The sequence below is a fragment of the Maylandia zebra genome, linkage group LG19 (assembly GCF_041146795.1).
Source record: "Maylandia zebra isolate NMK-2024a linkage group LG19, Mzebra_GT3a, whole genome shotgun sequence".
Lineage (NCBI taxonomy): Eukaryota > Metazoa > Chordata > Actinopteri > Cichliformes > Cichlidae > Maylandia > Maylandia zebra.
Genome location: NC_135185.1, coordinates 19,101,740 through 19,119,820, shown reverse-complemented (window position 1 = coordinate 19,119,820; position 18,081 = coordinate 19,101,740). Strand labels below are relative to the sequence as shown.

General features: G+C 40.6%; 2 protein-coding genes across 3 annotated transcripts; both read right to left on the bottom strand.

The window, feature by feature from the left end:
- Positions 1–690: 690 nt before the first annotated feature.
- manba (mannosidase, beta A, lysosomal) lies at positions 691–10,653 on the bottom strand. The gene is made up of 17 exons (XM_004540029.5): positions 10,297–10,653; positions 9,166–9,260; positions 8,982–9,087; positions 8,720–8,893; positions 8,376–8,499; positions 7,828–7,997; positions 7,632–7,742; positions 6,202–6,353; positions 5,930–6,047; positions 4,774–4,860; positions 4,431–4,598; positions 3,908–4,126; positions 3,663–3,827; positions 3,066–3,210; positions 2,787–2,929; positions 2,219–2,476; positions 691–1,221 (listed from the first exon to the last, which is right to left on the bottom strand). Exons 1-17 carry the CDS (start codon positions 10,495–10,497, stop codon positions 997–999), a joined length of 2,661 nt encoding a protein of 886 aa, XP_004540086.2. The 5' UTR covers positions 10,498–10,653; the 3' UTR covers positions 691–996.
- A 989-nt stretch (positions 10,654–11,642) lies between these two features.
- Positions 11,643–18,020, bottom strand: LOC101470253 (ubiquitin-conjugating enzyme E2 D2). Of its 2 annotated transcripts, none has more exons than XM_004540028.6 (7): positions 17,576–18,012; positions 16,463–16,526; positions 16,023–16,054; positions 15,703–15,780; positions 15,183–15,288; positions 14,778–14,871; positions 11,643–12,762 (listed from the first exon to the last, which is right to left on the bottom strand). In XM_004540028.6, the coding sequence occupies exons 1-7, from the start codon at positions 17,597–17,599 to the stop codon at positions 12,717–12,719; spliced, it is 444 nt and encodes a 147-aa protein (XP_004540085.1). In that variant the 5' UTR covers positions 17,600–18,012; the 3' UTR covers positions 11,643–12,716. The 2 variants fall into 2 exon arrangements, with proteins under 2 accessions (XP_004540085.1, XP_076733952.1); XM_076877837.1 differs by lacking the exon at positions 11,643–12,762 and adding an exon at positions 13,533–14,582 and having other exon boundaries at positions 17,576–18,020.
- Between the last annotated feature and the right edge of the window lie 61 nt (positions 18,021–18,081).

Genomic DNA, 18,081 nt, shown 5'->3' with positions numbered 1-18,081 from the left:
TGTTACAGTTGTAGGGCTGCATCTATCGACTATTTCAGTAATCAAGTAACTGTATAAGAAATACTTTGGTCTTATTAGTGAGCAATGATAACTATTGAAGAGGGGAAAAAACATTAAAATTTTAAAAACATCGCTTTCCATTTTTAACTCCATACAACATCTGTCCAGGAAAAGCCCTAAATAATTCCTTTGATCGTGTACATGCCATATTGGAGTTACATTTTTTTTTTTTTTAAATAAAATATCTTAAATGCAAAAATGTATAGTCTCACCGGCCCTCGAGGAGTTCGACACCTGTGATTTAACCAGTGTGGCATGAGACAGAATGATGGGTGGAACAGTGGTTAGCACTGTTACCTCACAGCAAGAAGGTCCTGAGTTCAATTCCACCATCAGGCTGTGGTTTTGCTGTGTGGAGTTTGCATGTTCTCCATGTGTTTGCTTTGGTTCTCTCACAAAGACATGCAGTTAGTGGGGATAGGTTAGCTGGAAATTCATAGGTGTGAATGTGAGTGCATATGGTTGTTTGTGTGTATATGTTATCCCTGTGACAGACTGGTGACCTGTCCAGGGTGTACCCTGCCTTTTGCCCTAAGACAGCTGGGATGGGCTCCAGCCCCCTGAAGAGGATTGATGGTATGAGACAGTTAAAAGTTTATCTTTTAATAGAACTTACAACAGTATGTACTGTGCACAAAAATAAATGGCTTTCATATTTTACGAGTTTAAAACCTTTATTTTTTTTTTTTTTACAATATTAATGGTAAATGGCCTGTATTTGTATAGCGCTTTTCTAGTCCCTAAGGACCCCAAAGCGCTTTACACAACCTGTCATCCACCCATTCACACACACATTCACATATTACAAGAAAATATATATATACTCTTCTGTGTTGAATTGAATGTCCTGTGAGCAGTGCCTGCATCTGTTCACTCGATTTTTGTCTTACCGTTCCAGTTTTCTAAAGTTCAACAGGAAAGGTGGCTGGTCTCAGGTCAGTAAATGTCTCTTAAAGATGTGATTGTAAGGGACGCAGTAAGTTCTGCTACGCTGGTAGGACGCCACGCGTTAAAGTCAACTGTCCTGTTTCTGGAAACCATCAGGAAGCCGTTGGAGCTGAAACGTCCGGGGATGTTTCCCACGTCGAGCCAGACAAAAGGAGCCACGGAGTCAGAGTGGAGGGTCACTGAGAAGCATGTCTTTTTTTCTTCTACCTTCACCTGTGTGGAAGGACACATCAGTCTTTAGTGGCTTATGGAATAACTTAAATATATAACTCTATATCTATATGTATATAGCTGGATAGCGTAGTAGTTAGACTACACACCTTTGGAGCAGAGGATCGCATGTTCGATTCCCACCTGGGGTGTCTATATCCAGTATCCTTACAACTAGAGATTGATGATGTACAACATAAATGCTACGGCAAGGGGGAGCCAAGACGCCAGGTCAGGGGGGAGATATCGTTACCCCCACCCGAGATTAGGCCAAGTGTGATAGGAGTAGGATCATGGCCAAGTACCAGAAGGTCTCTAGGCTTGTGAGGCTAAGCTGGATACAGGAACAGCTCCTGTACTACAACAACATCAGAACTGGAGAAAAGAGTAGTCGATATAAAGAGAGGAAAGGTAGCCTGCGGGGGATTGAAGGCACAGGCAATCAACCATGAAGAGGCCGCTAGGAAAGCAGGCAAGCCAGGCCATGACATTAAATCGTGGCTCAAGAGTTGGGAGTTCGTCTTGTAATCGGAAGGTTGCCGGTTCGAGCCCCGGCTTGGACAGTCTCGGTCGTTGTGCCCTTGGGCAAGACACTTCACCTGGTGGCGCCAGTGTCCGGCAGCCTCTGTCAGTGCGCCCCAGGGTGGCTGTACAAGCTACAATGTAGCTTGCCATCACCAGTGTGTGGATGACTGGTTGTGTAAAGCGCTTTGGGGTCCTTAGGGACTAGGAAAGCGCTATACAAATACAGGCCATTTACCATTCAAACTACAATGGCTAGTCACATGTATGTGGAATGGAAGGTTTCAACCTGAGCGGAAGAAACAAGGGACTGGTTAGTGTCAGCACCACAGTCCAGGATGAGAGTACCGAGGAAGGCAAGGAACCATCATGGAAGGACATGTCTATAATCAAGTTCTGGGCACAAGCTGGGCAAGGCAAGATGCCTGTCCTGAATCTGAAATTATTCAGATGATTTTCAGTAAAAATCAATGCTTACTGTAATGTTGGGTATGCGGAGTCCTTGAGCATCTTTGGGCGAGCAGAGGAAGTGGTAGTTAGTGGGACCCTGCTGGCTGCTGTCGTCCTCCAGTTGGAAGGTGAGCAGGCAGGTAAGACGGGTACAGTTTCCGCATCCTGCTAACAGGCTGGCGACGGGCTGTTTGAAGACCGCCACAGCGCTACCTCCAGGCACGAGCAGCATGCTCGAGTTTAGCGTGCAGACTGGATCCAGCTCAGTCCAGGAGAACACATTCACCTGATGCACAAAAGTATGACAATATTAACAGCGCCAGTTTAAATTTACTGTTCAACTGATCTGCACTCCCCTACAAGCATTTAGACTTAAGAAGATAATTCTGTTTTTATCAATAGAAACTGTCATATTTTATAATGACAGAATATTTAACAAACATATTTCCACCCTCATTTATTTTACCATGAAGCATCACATCACATAACAGCAGCTAAGACTTTGATCTTTAAAGATGTTCAACACTGAAAACAGACAAAAATGGGACTAAAATAACTAAATAAATAAATAAATTATTCTGGCTCCTAAAGCCTACCACAGCCCTCAGCTTCAGGTCACGGCTCAGGTCTGAAATGGCGTAAATGACCAGTGTGTCGTCTTCCTCGAAAGCAACAGGAAAGACGGCTGCAAAGAAGCTCTGTGCAAAATAATGCAGCATTTTCCACTTCCCACCAAACTCTGTGCAAACAGATACACAAAGATGACTATGTAAGTATTTTAGAAAACAACCTCCACGTTAAAATGGTCACACTACCAAAGCTAAGAACACAAAGTTCTGAAGCAGTCTACACAAACAATTTGTCTTGCCACTCACCAATCGACGACCAGGAAGGCGCCTGCCAAATGTCATTGAGCTGCCAGTACAGCGCACCCATGGTGTGACCTTTGCCCTCTATAATTTCACTCCGACTTCTCCGATAAAACTCCGTCTGAGTCTTCACACACTGGGCCTGCATGACCTGGACATACAGCACAGTCAGCAAAATGTGTGACAACATTAAACGAGCTGAGCGGCTTAAAAAAGAACATTTTTTTATTCTTTTTTTTGTCAGCGACTCTTGCGTTTGTAACTTGGGATACAGACAAATTAGCTTTGGCTGTTTTGTTACACTGCATGTGGAGGAGCTCATTCAATAAGCAACATATGCTCTAGTGCACACAACAAGACGCCCCCAGCCTGAGGTGCCTAGATGACCGACGGTTTTTGTACCAGATCTAGGAAGATGCTGCTGACAATCAGTTCTGCATTCATTTACATCCACCTGCACCACCCAAATGGAACATTGAGGTTCAAGAGGTCCCTCAAGCAAATCTCCACGACAGCTTCTCCTCGACTCAGGTTGGTTTTCTTTTACTTACAGTCTAAATACCACCTTAAAAGTATCACACACATGGACGGTTTGCACCTCACCTGAGTGATGTAGAGAGTATCTGTAAATCTTTTCAGGGGATCAGTGGCATTTGGCAGGTGGAAGTGTAGAGCAGTCTGCAGGATCATCTGCTGGTTTCCGTCTTCATGGTGTTGACGATGAGAAGTGAAATTACTGCCGTAGCTCCAGTCTTCTTTAATGGAAACCTGCAGCATCATAAAAGGAAAACACAAACAGTCAGCAACTTTAATCCATGTTTGCTTCCTTCTTTATAATATTTAGTTACCGGCTGCAAAGTGGAAAAGGACGGCCAGGACTGGAAACCATATTCAGAGGCAAAACGCGTCCGTGGGAAGGTCCTCCAGTCCCAGCAGTCGAGGATGTAGCTGTAGAAGTGAACGTCTCCGTAGTGAGGATCGTAGGGATTCTCCGCCACCCATCCTTCCTGCTCCGATTCAGCCCCGTTCGTTGGACTGGAGACAAGAAACGGGCGACTCTGGTCCTCCTAAAGGAGATGGGACTTTTGTTTCTACCGATTTGCAGGAGTAATACTGAAAATACATTGCTGGGCAAGTGTATTGCTCCAGTTCCTGATAATTAAATCATCAATTAAAAAAAACAACACAAAAACCTGCTTTTTGTATTTACTCGATTATCTTTGTTGAAACATGCACGTGTGGCAAATATGTAAAAAACTAATCAATCTGGACGGGAAAAACACTTTGGCAGTACCGTAAATTACAATACAGATAAATCAGTCATTTAAAACACAGATCCTTACATTAAGTGTGACATAACCAGACTCTCACCTCTTGCACAAGCTTCTTTATATTATCTACATAAAGCATCACATAGTCTCTGATGTATTTCGGCCTTTGAGAAGCTGGGATGTCGAACCAATCTGTTGCCAGAGCAGCTTCGTTTTCATTGTTACCGCTCCAAATTATTATAGAGGGGTGGGACTTCAGGCGCTGAACCTGAGCAGTAAAAAGAAAATAAGAGAAAGAAATAAAGGGAAACATCACTTCAAGCTTCTTTAGGATTTTAAATCTCCTCTCGGAGCCTTTCGAGAGAAACTGTGCGTTTGGTTTGTTTATCCAGTATTTTACACCTTCAGGAAATAAGAAAAATCACAACCGTATATCAACTGACCTGCTGGACGACCTCTTCTCTTACTGTCTGTATAAAGTCGGTCTCAGTGGGATACATTGCACAAGCGAACATGAAGTCCTGCCAAACCTAAAGATGTGTTTAAACACAGCGAGCAAACCATCTGTTTACAATATGTTCAGTGATGTTACACAACCAAAATCATGTAAAAATACCACAGACTGTTACATACATGTGCAAGAGCACAACAACTGGCTTATGCCAGCTGGATGTCATATTACACAAAGCAGTGCACAGTCTGTCAAGAAAGGTTTACATTTCAGGTAAACAAAAAATGTTTTAGTCCTTATTAGGTCTTAAAATGACTACTACATCTACTCAATCAGTAGTTTATAGAACTGCCTCTAACTGACTTTATTGATCTCTCATTGGTTCAGTTCATTGAGCTTTTGGGGGCATTTGTTTTTATGCACAGCTCTTTCAACACCCTGCCACAGCATTTCAATCAGCCTGAGGTCTGGACTTTGACTGGGTCATCACAACGTGATCATCATTCATTCTGATCATCATCCCATTGCCCCAAACGTTAGGTGTCAGACAGATGGCTTCACATCAAACAAAGGATAAAGGATGTCAAAACACACCTTAATGCTCCCGAACAGCAAACTGCTTTTATCAAGGTGCTCATAATCAGCTAATCAAACGCATTTGATTCTTATTTATTACCATCTTACTTATCCTGTTGAATCCTATGGAAGCGGTGAGGCTGTAAACAGATTTTCACACACTTTCTGCAATTTGGCTTATTTTTTGCTGAATGATGACTTTGTCTAATATGCCACGAGTTGTTTATTTGAGGTTGTAGTTACCGATTTTAAAACCTGCTAAGGACCAGATTATTTTTATTATATGTCCTGATCTGCAAAACCTTATAAAGACAATTACACACAAAAAACCCTGCAGAAGAATCATGTACCACGTCAGTATTTCAAAGGATACTCTATTATATATCAAGACTACAATAAGCTTTCTATCCAAGGAACTGTATCGTCTTCAGTTAATAGACCGTGCCAGTAAATCTCACCTGGTTTATGTTGGTCTCTTGCACCTGTGGGTATCACTACAAATGTCTCAAAGGCCACAACAAAATAAGTATTTAAAGTTTTGTTTTTAAACACTAGAGGGCAGCGTCACTTACCATGATCCCCAACTCATCACAAATTTCATAAAAGAGATCCTGTTCATACACTCCTCCTCCCCAGACCCTGAGGGCATTCATGTTAGCATCTACTGCTGATTGTAACAAGTTCTTTAAGCTGCAAGACAGACAGGCAGAAAGATCCGGCATTAATGAAAATAAAATACTAAAAAGACCCGACACGTACCTACACACAAGAGGCAAAAGAGGAATATAGGTTAAACTAAACAGCGACCACTTGACTGAACTCAAAAGAACCAACGTCCACTCACACATCAGGGGTGACCTGGTCCTGGAAGGAGTGGACTGGGATCCAGTTGGAGCCTTTGAGGAAAATTGGTTTCCCGTTGATACGGAAATAAAAGCTCAAGCCCGGGGATCCAACAACTGGCTCCTGGATGAGCTCCACGGTGCGAAAATACACCTGCGGGGGATACTCTCATGAGCGCTTTCAATTTACTACAACAGCTACTTTAAAAATCAGTGAAAACTTCAACTGTCCCATTCAATGTGGGGCAAGTGGCATGAAAATGAAAAAGGGTGAAAAGTATTTTATTTTTCAACAAAGAAAAATAGTTTTTATTCCTTTTCTAAGTGGACACATCCAAAAAGTGCTTTTCCTGAGAAAAACAGTCTACTTCATTATTATTTCAACACCCATTCGTGAGTGAGACTGTGGTGCAATGGAGGAAAAGGAAGAGATCATGAGGGAGAGAATGAGATAAGAAGGAAACAGGTGTTTGCACAAGTGAAAACTTACATTAATAAAGTATTATTGTTATAAGAAACATGAAAAAGCTCTTAATGCTTAATTTTCAATTCAATCTAGAGTATTTTAGAGCTTTTTAGGTAAGCTGTATTGTGGTAGTAGCTTTTTATTTAGTCAATAAGACAGTCTCCTTTTCGAACCATTCATTTGTAGACATAGATTTAGCCGTTTGGCGACAATGACAAGAGATATGTTTGGAGGTGTAAAGGTGAGGCTTTAAAACCTAAGACCACTGCACCAGCTGTTAGGCATGGTGGTGGTAGCATCATGCTCTGGGGCCGTCGTAGAAGCTTGTTTATGGAAATCAAAAGCTTCTAGTTGAGGCACAACTTGCTAAGGGACATTTAACCAAATGTTATTGAGAGTGTACGTGTATATCTGATGCAGTATACTTTTGATTCTGTGAGGTTTAGAGAAAATCCAATATAAACTCAAACTTTGCAGTTATGCAATTTTTATATTGAAACCATAGACTGTATATAAAAGATGTATCCACTGTGACATCAGCTACTTGTTTGTGAAGTCTGCATTACATTCTGCACTTTTGTTGTTAAACTGGACATCACACGCGAGCTACTGTGAAACTCAGGGACATTGTTCACTCAGTAGACAAAGAACAATAGATAGAGAAGAGATAGTTAAATCTGGTGACCCAATTAACTGCACTGGGATTAAAATCCATAAATATTTATGACTTTATTCTTCAATAAAGTCATAAACCATGTGAGAAGTAGGGTCATTTCTACAGAACCAAACTTTGTCTTGTAACCGTAAGATGCCACTCGATGCTGGACTTTAAAAACATTACAAGTTTAAGTTATCTGCATTGTCTTCAGTTGTCAGACTTGGAGGCTACGATAAATTGCACTGTGATTAAAATCCATAAATAAAAAATGAGGAGACTGCATGTGCTGACAGGCAGCACACTCTCACCTTAGACTCTGTGCTGAAAATTAAAAACTCATCCTGAAATCCTCTGATAGTGAGACGGTAAAACGGTTGTTCTCCATATCCATTTGGCCACCATAGTTTCACCTGACTGGCCTGAATGAAGAAAAAAAATAAAGCATGAGCGTGGACGGGTAATTGATATTACACACAACAATGAGACTGGAGTCATTTCAAGCACCGTGTTGATGAGTATGGTGAAGTTGCTCTTGGTCTTTCCAGGGTTAAAGTGTGTCTGGAAGGTTTGCTCTGAATCCAGTTCAGGTATGGAGAGTGTGAGCTGGCCACGTGCTGTCTGAACTGCATCTATAAGAAGCTCAATCTGCACCCTCCACTGGGAGAAGGCATCATCTGGACAGATAGATTATTCATAAAAAGACACAGGAAATACTGGAATAAGTAAGAGAGGGCGCTTTATCGCGAAGATTCTCAGAACTTTCTGGAAAATAGCCCAAGATCCTTCCTGAGGAAGTCACAACAGAACACTGAACTCCAAAAATCTAAATTCAGTGCAGCTCGCAACAAATAAATAAATAAAATTCCTTTTTGTGTTGAGTGCCTGCGTCTTACACAACTGCTCTTATGCAATCGATAAATAATGCACCACTCTCTATCAGAGGAGAGACACTAAGGCTTTATAAAATTCTCCTTATATCTGAAATTGCCCCCAGTTTGACTATCCATTTATCCCCAAGAAAAGGTTGGTGATCAAGATTAGATGGGACGTACTGTAGAGAGGGACAGAGGAAACCTGGACGAGCTGCAGAATATCAAAAGCCTCGAGTCGAACGCCTTTCCACAGTCCCATCGTGGGGAACGAAGGTCCCCAGTCCCAACTGAAAGAGCTCTGCTCCTGGACCAACACAGACACTGAGGTTTATTTTTCTTCAGGCACAGTTACAGGTCCATACATATTGGCTCATGTCATCCACCGCAGTGGATTTTAAAGTCAACCTTTCACAATGCCATGGAAGGGCAGACTTTAAGCTTTAATTATAAAGGGTTTGCTGTTATGTTTGAAGGTATTCATTCTCTGTTTTTACCAGTTTATTTTCTAGAAGGGAGGGACTTACTTTTCTGATAAAATTGACATGGCATTCCCCTTTTTGGACACCTGGAGGACATTCAGGAGGAACTACGTAAGACGTGTGAGCTTTCCTCTGCTCAGACGCGTAAAGAATCGGTGACAGCAAACCAACTTGCAGAACATTTTCGCCGTCTTTCAGCAAGTCTTTCACAGAAAAGTCCTACACACCAAAAAAGCACAGCACACGGGTGATACATGTGCAAAAACATGTGGGGCGGTACTGTGTGCTTGTTTCAAGTTAAACATACATGTCGACAAAACATGTTGTTGGTCTTTCCAACAGCAATCCCATTGAGTGAAACCGACCCAACGGTGTCCACGCCATCAAACACAAGAAGCACCTTCTGCTTGACGCTATCAAGAGATTACACAGATTAGTTAGACAGAGAGCACAAGGAGTCTCTAGATTATGACCTATACAGGTATAGTGACCTCAGCTCAGCAGACAATGTAAATGTGGTTGTGTATGTCCAGTTGTCGAGCGCAATCCATCGATAAGAGACATCGTTGAACCTGAAATACGGGTCCTGAAAGACAAAAAAGGACAAGGTTTATCTACCAGGAATGACAAATGCTAGTCCTCTTAGTTTTTGGCTGTCAAATGTTTTACCAGCACATGCAGTACATTTTATGTCAGTGCATAATGTGTTTAAGGGGTGCGGCTGTTTAAGGGGTGTTCCACTGTATGTTTTCCCAGTCCAGCTCTTGTATAACTCGGCATACTCCAATCTTTTCTCTTGGCTTCCCTTCCTTATGAATGGGTTCTTGACAGCAACCTGTCCACAGAGACCTTCTGATCAGGTTTCAATGAACAGAAGCTGGATCAGCTGAAGGGCCAGCTGGATTTCTTCATACCTTTCAGATACTGTTCACCCACTGTAAGTAGTTTAGTGGGCCTGTCACTTTTGTATTTGTCCTTCACTTTTCCACTTTCCTCAATTTTTTTTAAAGACACCTTGCACATCATGCTGATATGCCATGTTGTCAGCTATTAGCTCTTTGGGAATCACCTTCTTGATATAAGAATGGGTTATATTCTAGGTTTTTATGTGTAGAAAGAAAATTGCTTTTTTCCCCTGCAGTTGGGTCCCTGTTTTATACTTGAGTTGCTTTATGCATAGATCAGTGTTAAGAGCTTTAATAAATGAACAAACGAACAAAAGCATTCTTCTTAAAATGGTCGGGATCAAGGACTCACCGGAAAATGAGTGACCTAGACCTTCAGAAAGCCTGGATAACTATTGCTCAACACCGTTTGTCATCTATCACAAACCTGATAGCTCCTTGCAGTAAATACTTCAAACAGCAGACATGTTCTCAGAGTTTTGACATTTGTTTCCTTCTTGGAACTGGGATTAACCTTTAGTCTCACCTGTATATGTCTTTCACTCTTTGCACCCACGCAGGCTGTCTGATCTAATATATTTTACATACAATCTAAACATTTGATAAATGACTACATGGAATAAAATTTATAGGGATAAGTTAAAAATGCATTACTTAAATGCACATAAATGAAAGATTAAAGACTACAAATTAACACCATGAAGTGAGTCGTCTTACCGTGATGTATCCCTGCTGCTGCAGAGCTGAGTGGACACAGCCTGGGACCTGTGCAGGCAGTAACAATGAACCGTTGGAGTTTGACAGCCTCCATTTGCCGTTCAGGTTCACAGTGAGACGCTGCTGCAGAGAAAATACCGAGAAAACACCGGAAAACAAACACCAGCAGGCCCAGCTAGAGAGGCGCACATGCAGCAGCATAGTTTAGATCTCGTTGTAGGCACGGAGAGTTCACTCAAGCCTCCATAATTGTGTACTCTTTTCGTTTTAACTTCGTTTACCCATACTGGGCTTCCGTGTTTGTCACGTGACCTGCTCGTGGTAGTCAGCTGTTCGCAGGCAGAAAGTTCAGGCGCGAAAAAGAGAAGCTTTTTTCTAACTCACCTTTCAACAAAATCCTGCTACAGGTTTAATATAAAAATATATTTTAAAGATGAATTAGATTTTTTAAAGCATAATTTCCTAATCAACAAACATATGTACTTATTTTAGAGGGACCAAATAAGGGAGTGTTTTGCATTTCTAAACACAAGGGTGTGTATACAACATTTACCGACATGGTAAGCAATTATGGAAAACTACTCAAGCAAAATGGAAGTCAGAGAAAACCTTTATATTTAGTAGGTCTCTTAGGAGGCAATATTTCTAAGCATATTACATATTACAATATACAGTATTGTGAAAAAGTTTGAGTCACCCTTTGTTTCTTTACATTTCCAGAGCCAGACTTTCTGAAGGTCCTTTGAAGTTTTCCTTTGGACATTTGCTGCTTTTCACTCATTCTTAGCTCAGTCATTGTAAAACTATTTTTTTGTTAAAACACTTAACACTGACATACGAATCATTCAAGTATTTATAAAAAAAAAAAAAAAAAAAAAAAAAAAAGGCACCTAACTCAGGGATCTTTTAAATTATGATCCTTCAGTTGATCTATTGTTCATTAATGGGTCATCAGAAAAGGTCTCACTGGAAGAGTAGTCACCAAGCCATTATAGCACCATCAGTAATGGATTGCCCTCCCAGAACGCAGATGTCATTATTGAAGCAATGTGGGATTATCCTGAGAGAAGGAACAAAAACTAGCAAACATGCATAGAGCTTTAATGTCCCTCATGAGGTATTCCTGAAGACTAGTTAAAGAAATGACAAGCGCGCGCGCGCACACACACACACACACACACACACAACCAAGAGGCGTCTTAGTTACATACACACAATACAGTACTTAAAACATGGTACAGATGGTTTTACTGAAGACAAGACTTCAGCATAGTCTTCAAAGTCTAGCAGTGTTCAGGGGATTTTTTTTAAATGCCTCAAATGAAAACTACAAAACATCACACTGGTTGTTTTATGGTTTAAGTAACTTTATTGAAGGGAAACTAAAAAGAAACAGAGCGACAAGTTGATTATCAACCATCAGCTTTGCATCATATTTTAGGGCTACAAGAAGACAGTGTTCGAGTGGGTGTAAAACTAAGAGCTCAACTACTGGCTTCTAAATAACAAAAGTAGAAAGCCTTTGAGGGGAACCAAATTTTTTCCAACTGTTCAACCTTACAATCCACTTAATTTGCAGAAACATATCAGATAATATAGCCTACCTTTATTAACATGCATAAAATACAACATTGAAGTTCTTACATTGGTTTCTTTAACATTGATATATACTGCTGTGCTTCTCTGTACACACTTTGATAGTGGAATAAGATACACTTCTTTCCTCAGATAATAAACTTCATTTACTATGCATCAGAAGAACAAACTGACATCGCACCGGTCCCTGGAGGCAGACAGGGTCCACAAAACAGTTTCTTCATTGTCACAGATTTATATTTGTTTTTTTCCTTAAGTGCAGCAGAATACCACCAATTTGAGAATTCAAAATTTACAACAATGGCAAAACACAGACTTTGCCCCAAATGCTCAAAGAAGCCCGGCCTGTGACGAAGTATCAACCCCAGAGGATCCAGCCTGTCTACAAGTGGATCAGCGTAGGGTTGATGCTGCTCAGCATGAGGAGACCAGCTGCATCAGATTCTACCAAGTGTGTGCAGAGTAAATGACTATCATCACCAATTTTGGGTTGAAAACTCTTACCGGTGCATGCTCAAGCCGAGTCTATAGACCACGATAGTTTTCGTGATTTATATACATTTTTTAAAATTTGAACTCTGTATAAAAACAGGAGTCGAAACTTTACAGAAACTGGCACAAGTCCTAGAGAGAAAACACTATCTTCTTATGAGCGCGCAGGTGGGAAAAGGAGGGGTAAAATGCTCTGATTAACCAAAAAGAAAAATTGAAACAAAAGAAAAACAAAAAAAATAATAATAATAAAGTGAAAAAGTAAAACAGAATCCCAAAATTTTAAGTTTGAACCAGCAACCACATTTTCACCAGCGTTCCAAACGATCCCATCACATTGCGTATTTTTGTGTCCATTCTTTTGCCATTTTGGTGTATCTGCAAAGAAAAAAGGGGGGCAAACATTAACTTCACCTATTTAATACAAAAATTCCTGTCTTCAAGTCATACCCAAAATATCAGCAGGATTTCTTCATGCACCTGAAAACACTGCTATTTTTTTTTTTTTTGAAGGCCATGCCAAGTTAGCGCCCTAACTGATCACGTCTAGATTAGCACAGAAATAAGATGTTTAAAAGACCAAGTCTGAAGCAACAGAACTTTTTTTGGAGGGGGATGGGTATACAATCCTTTTCATGCTGGAACTAGCAGCTGTGTGCATGCAAAAACAATATTGTTTTTGAACTTTGTCGAGTGATGAGACGAGCCATCATTACTACTCTCAATATCCATGTTCATACCCAGATTAAATTAATCCTATTATAAAAAGGACTTTAACACTACATTTGGATGGTTTCAGCTTACTTTGCTTCTCGCCGGTTTTAGGAAGTTTTATTTCTTGTTCCAGCATTGAATTAAAATTTGTATTCGTATCCCCCCCATAGTGTATCCTCCGAATCATTTTTCAAACCACATTTACACTGATCTAAGCGGGAACTGGTATCCATTCATTTTAATCTCATACTAAAAATTGTTCTTCACTTGGGAATAATCCTGTACAGTAAAATCATTTGATAAACATGACATGTTATACTGCTGGTGATATAACTTCCGATGCAGACTGTTGCATAAGCAGTTTTCTCACACCACACTGCAGCCCTGAACTCGGACATTACCTTGAGAAGCCAAATGCAAGAACGGAATTTAAAAAAAAGAAGAAAAAAAGGGCGCATTGTCAAAACAGACATTAAATTGTCAACCCTGTAAAAGTCTGTGTGATGTCCAATTGGGCGCATGTGAGAATAGAGTGGGTGTCGGGTCCTGCCTCCTTCACGCTCAACCCCAAAGCACCGCCGTCTAAATCATATTGAGTATTTCCGCAGCGAGAATGCATCTGAAGCAGACCATTTCCTGTTGTGTGCTACATGACAAAGGGCAACTTAGACAACCTGATTTTTCTCCACACTGTCCAGAGTTCATGTGTGGGGAGAGGGAAGGGAAGAAAGGAGAAAAAATAAAATAGAAGCCTTTGACATGTTTGAAAATACTGGCCAATTAGCAACGCGCTTAACAAACCTAACCATCATATCACATTTTTTATTTGTTTATCAGCCCTGCCTTAATTTTAGACATCAAGCTCATGAATTCAGCCTTTTTTGACAGCCAGCTGTTGCAGTGTCCTTAAATGCATCACCGTGAACATTTTTCCACAATGCTGTGACATCTGTTGAACAATGCAACTGACAAATGCAGGCAACCCATGATTAACTGAGGGATTGTCCTCAAGTCTCTACAAGTTGATGCTAGAAATCATACCAAAGAATGAAACTTGTGGGGTTACAAAGAAGAAAAAAAAAAAAAAGAAAAAAAAAATCTTGATTTTCCTCTGCCCTGTGTTAGCGGTACACCACAATACTCAAGTGTCCATTATATCCACAGGCAAAAATTTTCAGTTAACTTGTTTATTTCCAGCAGGAGAGTGCAACTGCAGGAAATCAAGGTGCACATAAAAATCCAAACCCACACCCTGAGAGCAGTGCAGGGTCAATAAGTTATTCGGCTCGTAGAGACAAAGATTAGTACAAGCAGCTCATTTTAGTCACACTCTTTAGAACAGATCCAAGCCTCTAGTTATGTACTGAGCAGAGCATCACAACATATCCGATCACTTAGCACTAGCCAAGATGCAGTGATGGCTCTTGGCCTTACCCTAAAGCATGGCATACTTGACTGTCCACTCCTGTGCTAGTTTATTGTACCTAACAGGATAAAACTAGGTTTTATAATATACCCTAGAGATAAAGGTGAATTTGACATCAATGCAATCAGCAACTTTGAAACCACAACACTTCTTGCAAACACAGCACCATAAAACTCTCATGTTCCTTTTTGGAGACAGAATTGGTCAGTTCACATGTTTAGAGGTTAGTTTTTCCACACATATTTATACTTACTTCTGACTATCTGTTTTGTAGATTCGTGCGATCTCTGGCACTAGCGGGTCATCGGGGTTTGGGTCACATAGGAGTGAGCAAATGGAGAGAAGAACTGCAAGGAACATATGGATGCTAAGCATTCTTTAACATTTATTATATTTTAGATGGCTTTAAAAAAAATTAAACACAAAAAAGGGAATGTTTAATTTCCCTTGACATTTCAATTTATTTACACGATTTATATGAGCATTTTAAGGTAAAGAAATGGTTTACCATATTTAAATTTTAAACTCAAACTGTAGACATTAAATATTATTAGTACAGGTCTTGCTGATCCAAAAAGCAGGGAAATAAATACCTGGTAAAAATATGGGCCTAAGTAAATTATACAAGTTGGGTGTTAATGAACAGATGTCCTCATACCTTTAGAAATAGTAAGCGCAGGAGACCATTGTGATCTGAGAATATCCAGACAGATACTGCCGTTACTGTTAATATTTGGGTGGTAAATTCTTGTCGTAAACGCAACCTGAGAGAAAAACAAACAAAAACACTGTGAAAAGCTATACAAAACATAGTGACAACAACATGTCCGTGTTATGCAACTCAGAAACTTTGACACTAGGCACTGACGTGTGACGCTCATGACTGTCAAGTTCTGGAATGACAGGTATTACTTCATGTAGGCTACTGGCCAATGTTCATGGCGCAAGAATCACCAGGCCCTATTTACTATAAATGTGGTGTTTTTGAAGATATCTTCCTCACTCAAGAGCTGTTCAGCATTTTAAAGTATAACAATTGGCCCTTGTTGATACTTTATGCTGTAAACAGGACATTTTTTCATACTAACAACTGCCTACAGCACGACAGACTATTTCCATATTTAAGTTATCAAAACAGGAAACTCTGCTTAAGGTTTGACCAGTCCAACCACAGTTACCTTGGGGGGTTTGAAGGGGTAGTCTGTTGGAAAATGAATCGTCAAGAAGAAAACACCTCCCTGATATGGACTGTCACTCTGATGGAGAAAGAAAAAAAAAAAAAGAGAGAAAGAAAGAAAAAAAAAAAAAAAAAAAAAAGGGGGGGGGGGACATTTACATATTTCAGAAGACACACAGCTACTCATTATCAAGTCAAATTTCAACCTTTATTACAAATACATTTTAAGCACTCGGGAACACTACTCCAATGCCAAATTTCAGCACCGTGCTGCCATAAACCTGACAAGGGCAACAACTGTGTCATAAAAGATCTACTTACAGGCCCCATGATTGTGGCTTGCCAGTGAAACACTGCAGAGAACAGAAAGTAAAAGTTACAAAACAAGAAAAGGTCACAGGTATGTGATCTGACAGGAACTAAGGTTTCCAAACAGACCTCATAGCTTCCCAGTAACACAATTTCCCTGTTTCAAAGTCAATTTTAATATCCCACTGTAAATTTTCTAAACGCAGCAGCAACCAATTTCTCCACTTTAAATCAACATCCAAATGGTTTTATAATATTTAAGACATGTTTTTAAATGCAAATATGCTAAAGTTTAGCACATGACAGCATTTCAAAAATGAAAAATTGTTCTTTTTTTGGGCTGCACATCTCAAATGACACATTAGATAATATCACCTTAGTTGCAGATTTTTGTCATTTTATTTTTGATGAAACTAAAGAAATGAAATAAAGAGCAGGTTTGGGACACTTACTATCATCACCCACTGGGCCAGCTGAGCACTGTGCTGGAGGGTCACGAGCCAGGTCGTTAAGCTCCTATGAGGAAAAACAATAACCAGTTAGACAAAAGTAACAAAAAAGGAGTAGATGTGATCTAAAAAAAACAAAAATCTGTCTATAGGCGTGAGCGCCTTTTAACATCATTGACATACATGCTGAAACCGAGACTGCGGTGGTGAGGGGTGCTACCTGACAGGTGTGTGCTTAATATATTTCACGCCATCCTCACTTCGGGTTTCATCACCCGGCCACTATGCTCAAAATTCAACTCCATGCAAAGTTATTGAGAACCGAGCATATACCGTGTATAATATGACACGTGTTGTGTTATTTTTAGGGTATACACTATTTTAGAGTGAGGTGAAGGCCACAGCCCCACCCTAGCCTTCCGTAAACTTACAAAGAAGTAGTGTCTGATTTTCTTGGAAGAAAATTCTCGTAAACAGCAGAGTGAAGGAATGAAACCAGATGTCAGCAATTCGAGTGTGTTACTCCATTCTGTTCCTGCCAGTTTCTGTCAATCACGATTACAGACCAAGAACAAATACGATGACATACCAAAGAAATGTATCATGAAGGCAGCTCTGACTAACAGATTTCAGGGACTGATATGAGTCATGGACCCTCCAACATGAATTATTGCCGCTTTAATTCATAACTAAACGACTTATAATTTACTAGCGAGTACAAAGAATATCAGGTTAAAAGTTTCGTATTACAGTTAGGCAACCTTCAAACATATGTGCCTTCGTGTAAAGGTATGAAGTGTTGGGAAATTCATGCGGCCTCCTTCCGCCGTCAAACATACATTCTCTACAAGTGAAACTGCTAACGTTAGCTGACCGGCCCAACATTAAGCCGTGTTGGCCCGTGCTAACCGATTCAAGTAGTAAAAACCACCATTAATTCACTCAAGTCAAAACACACCAAAGTCTCCTTAACATTTTTAAATAAAACGAGCTGTAAAGTTAACACATCTTCGAACATGTTTCGCCGCCTTGTTTCGAGAACAGCGGCTCGCTGCATTGTGGGAGGCTAGCGGGACTAGCTTACACAGCTAGCCAACCTTCACGACGTTATCTTACCTTGTGAATCCTTTTCAGAGCCATCCTGTCTTGGTGTTCTGCTCTCTAAGTTGGCGGTGTTTCGATCCCAAACGAAGAAACAGAGATGCTTCGCTCTCGGTGAAATAACTGACGGTAGGTCAAACCCGACGGCTTTTTTCCTTTCTCTGGCTAGCAGAGTTAGCCGGCTAGCAAGCTCAAACTACGTATGCGCGGTGTTAAACGTCAAATGTTGCACACTCCCTCAATAACGCTCACTTTCCTCGTGAATTACACGTCTTATATCGGATTAAACCTAACCCAAAAATCAATGCCGAATAAGTGCGAGTGCCAGGTGGCGTAACCCGGTCGACAAAGCTCTCTTCTGCTGTTGGTTTCGGTCGGTGCCGCTGGCCAACTAGCGTCAGTCTACATGTATTTGAAGCTTAGTTGTGAAGGCGGTGCAGTCGGCTGCTGAGTGACGGGGCGTTTGTGATGGCACATTGGTTCCTGCTGCTGAAGAAAAACAACATACATGCGAGACCAGC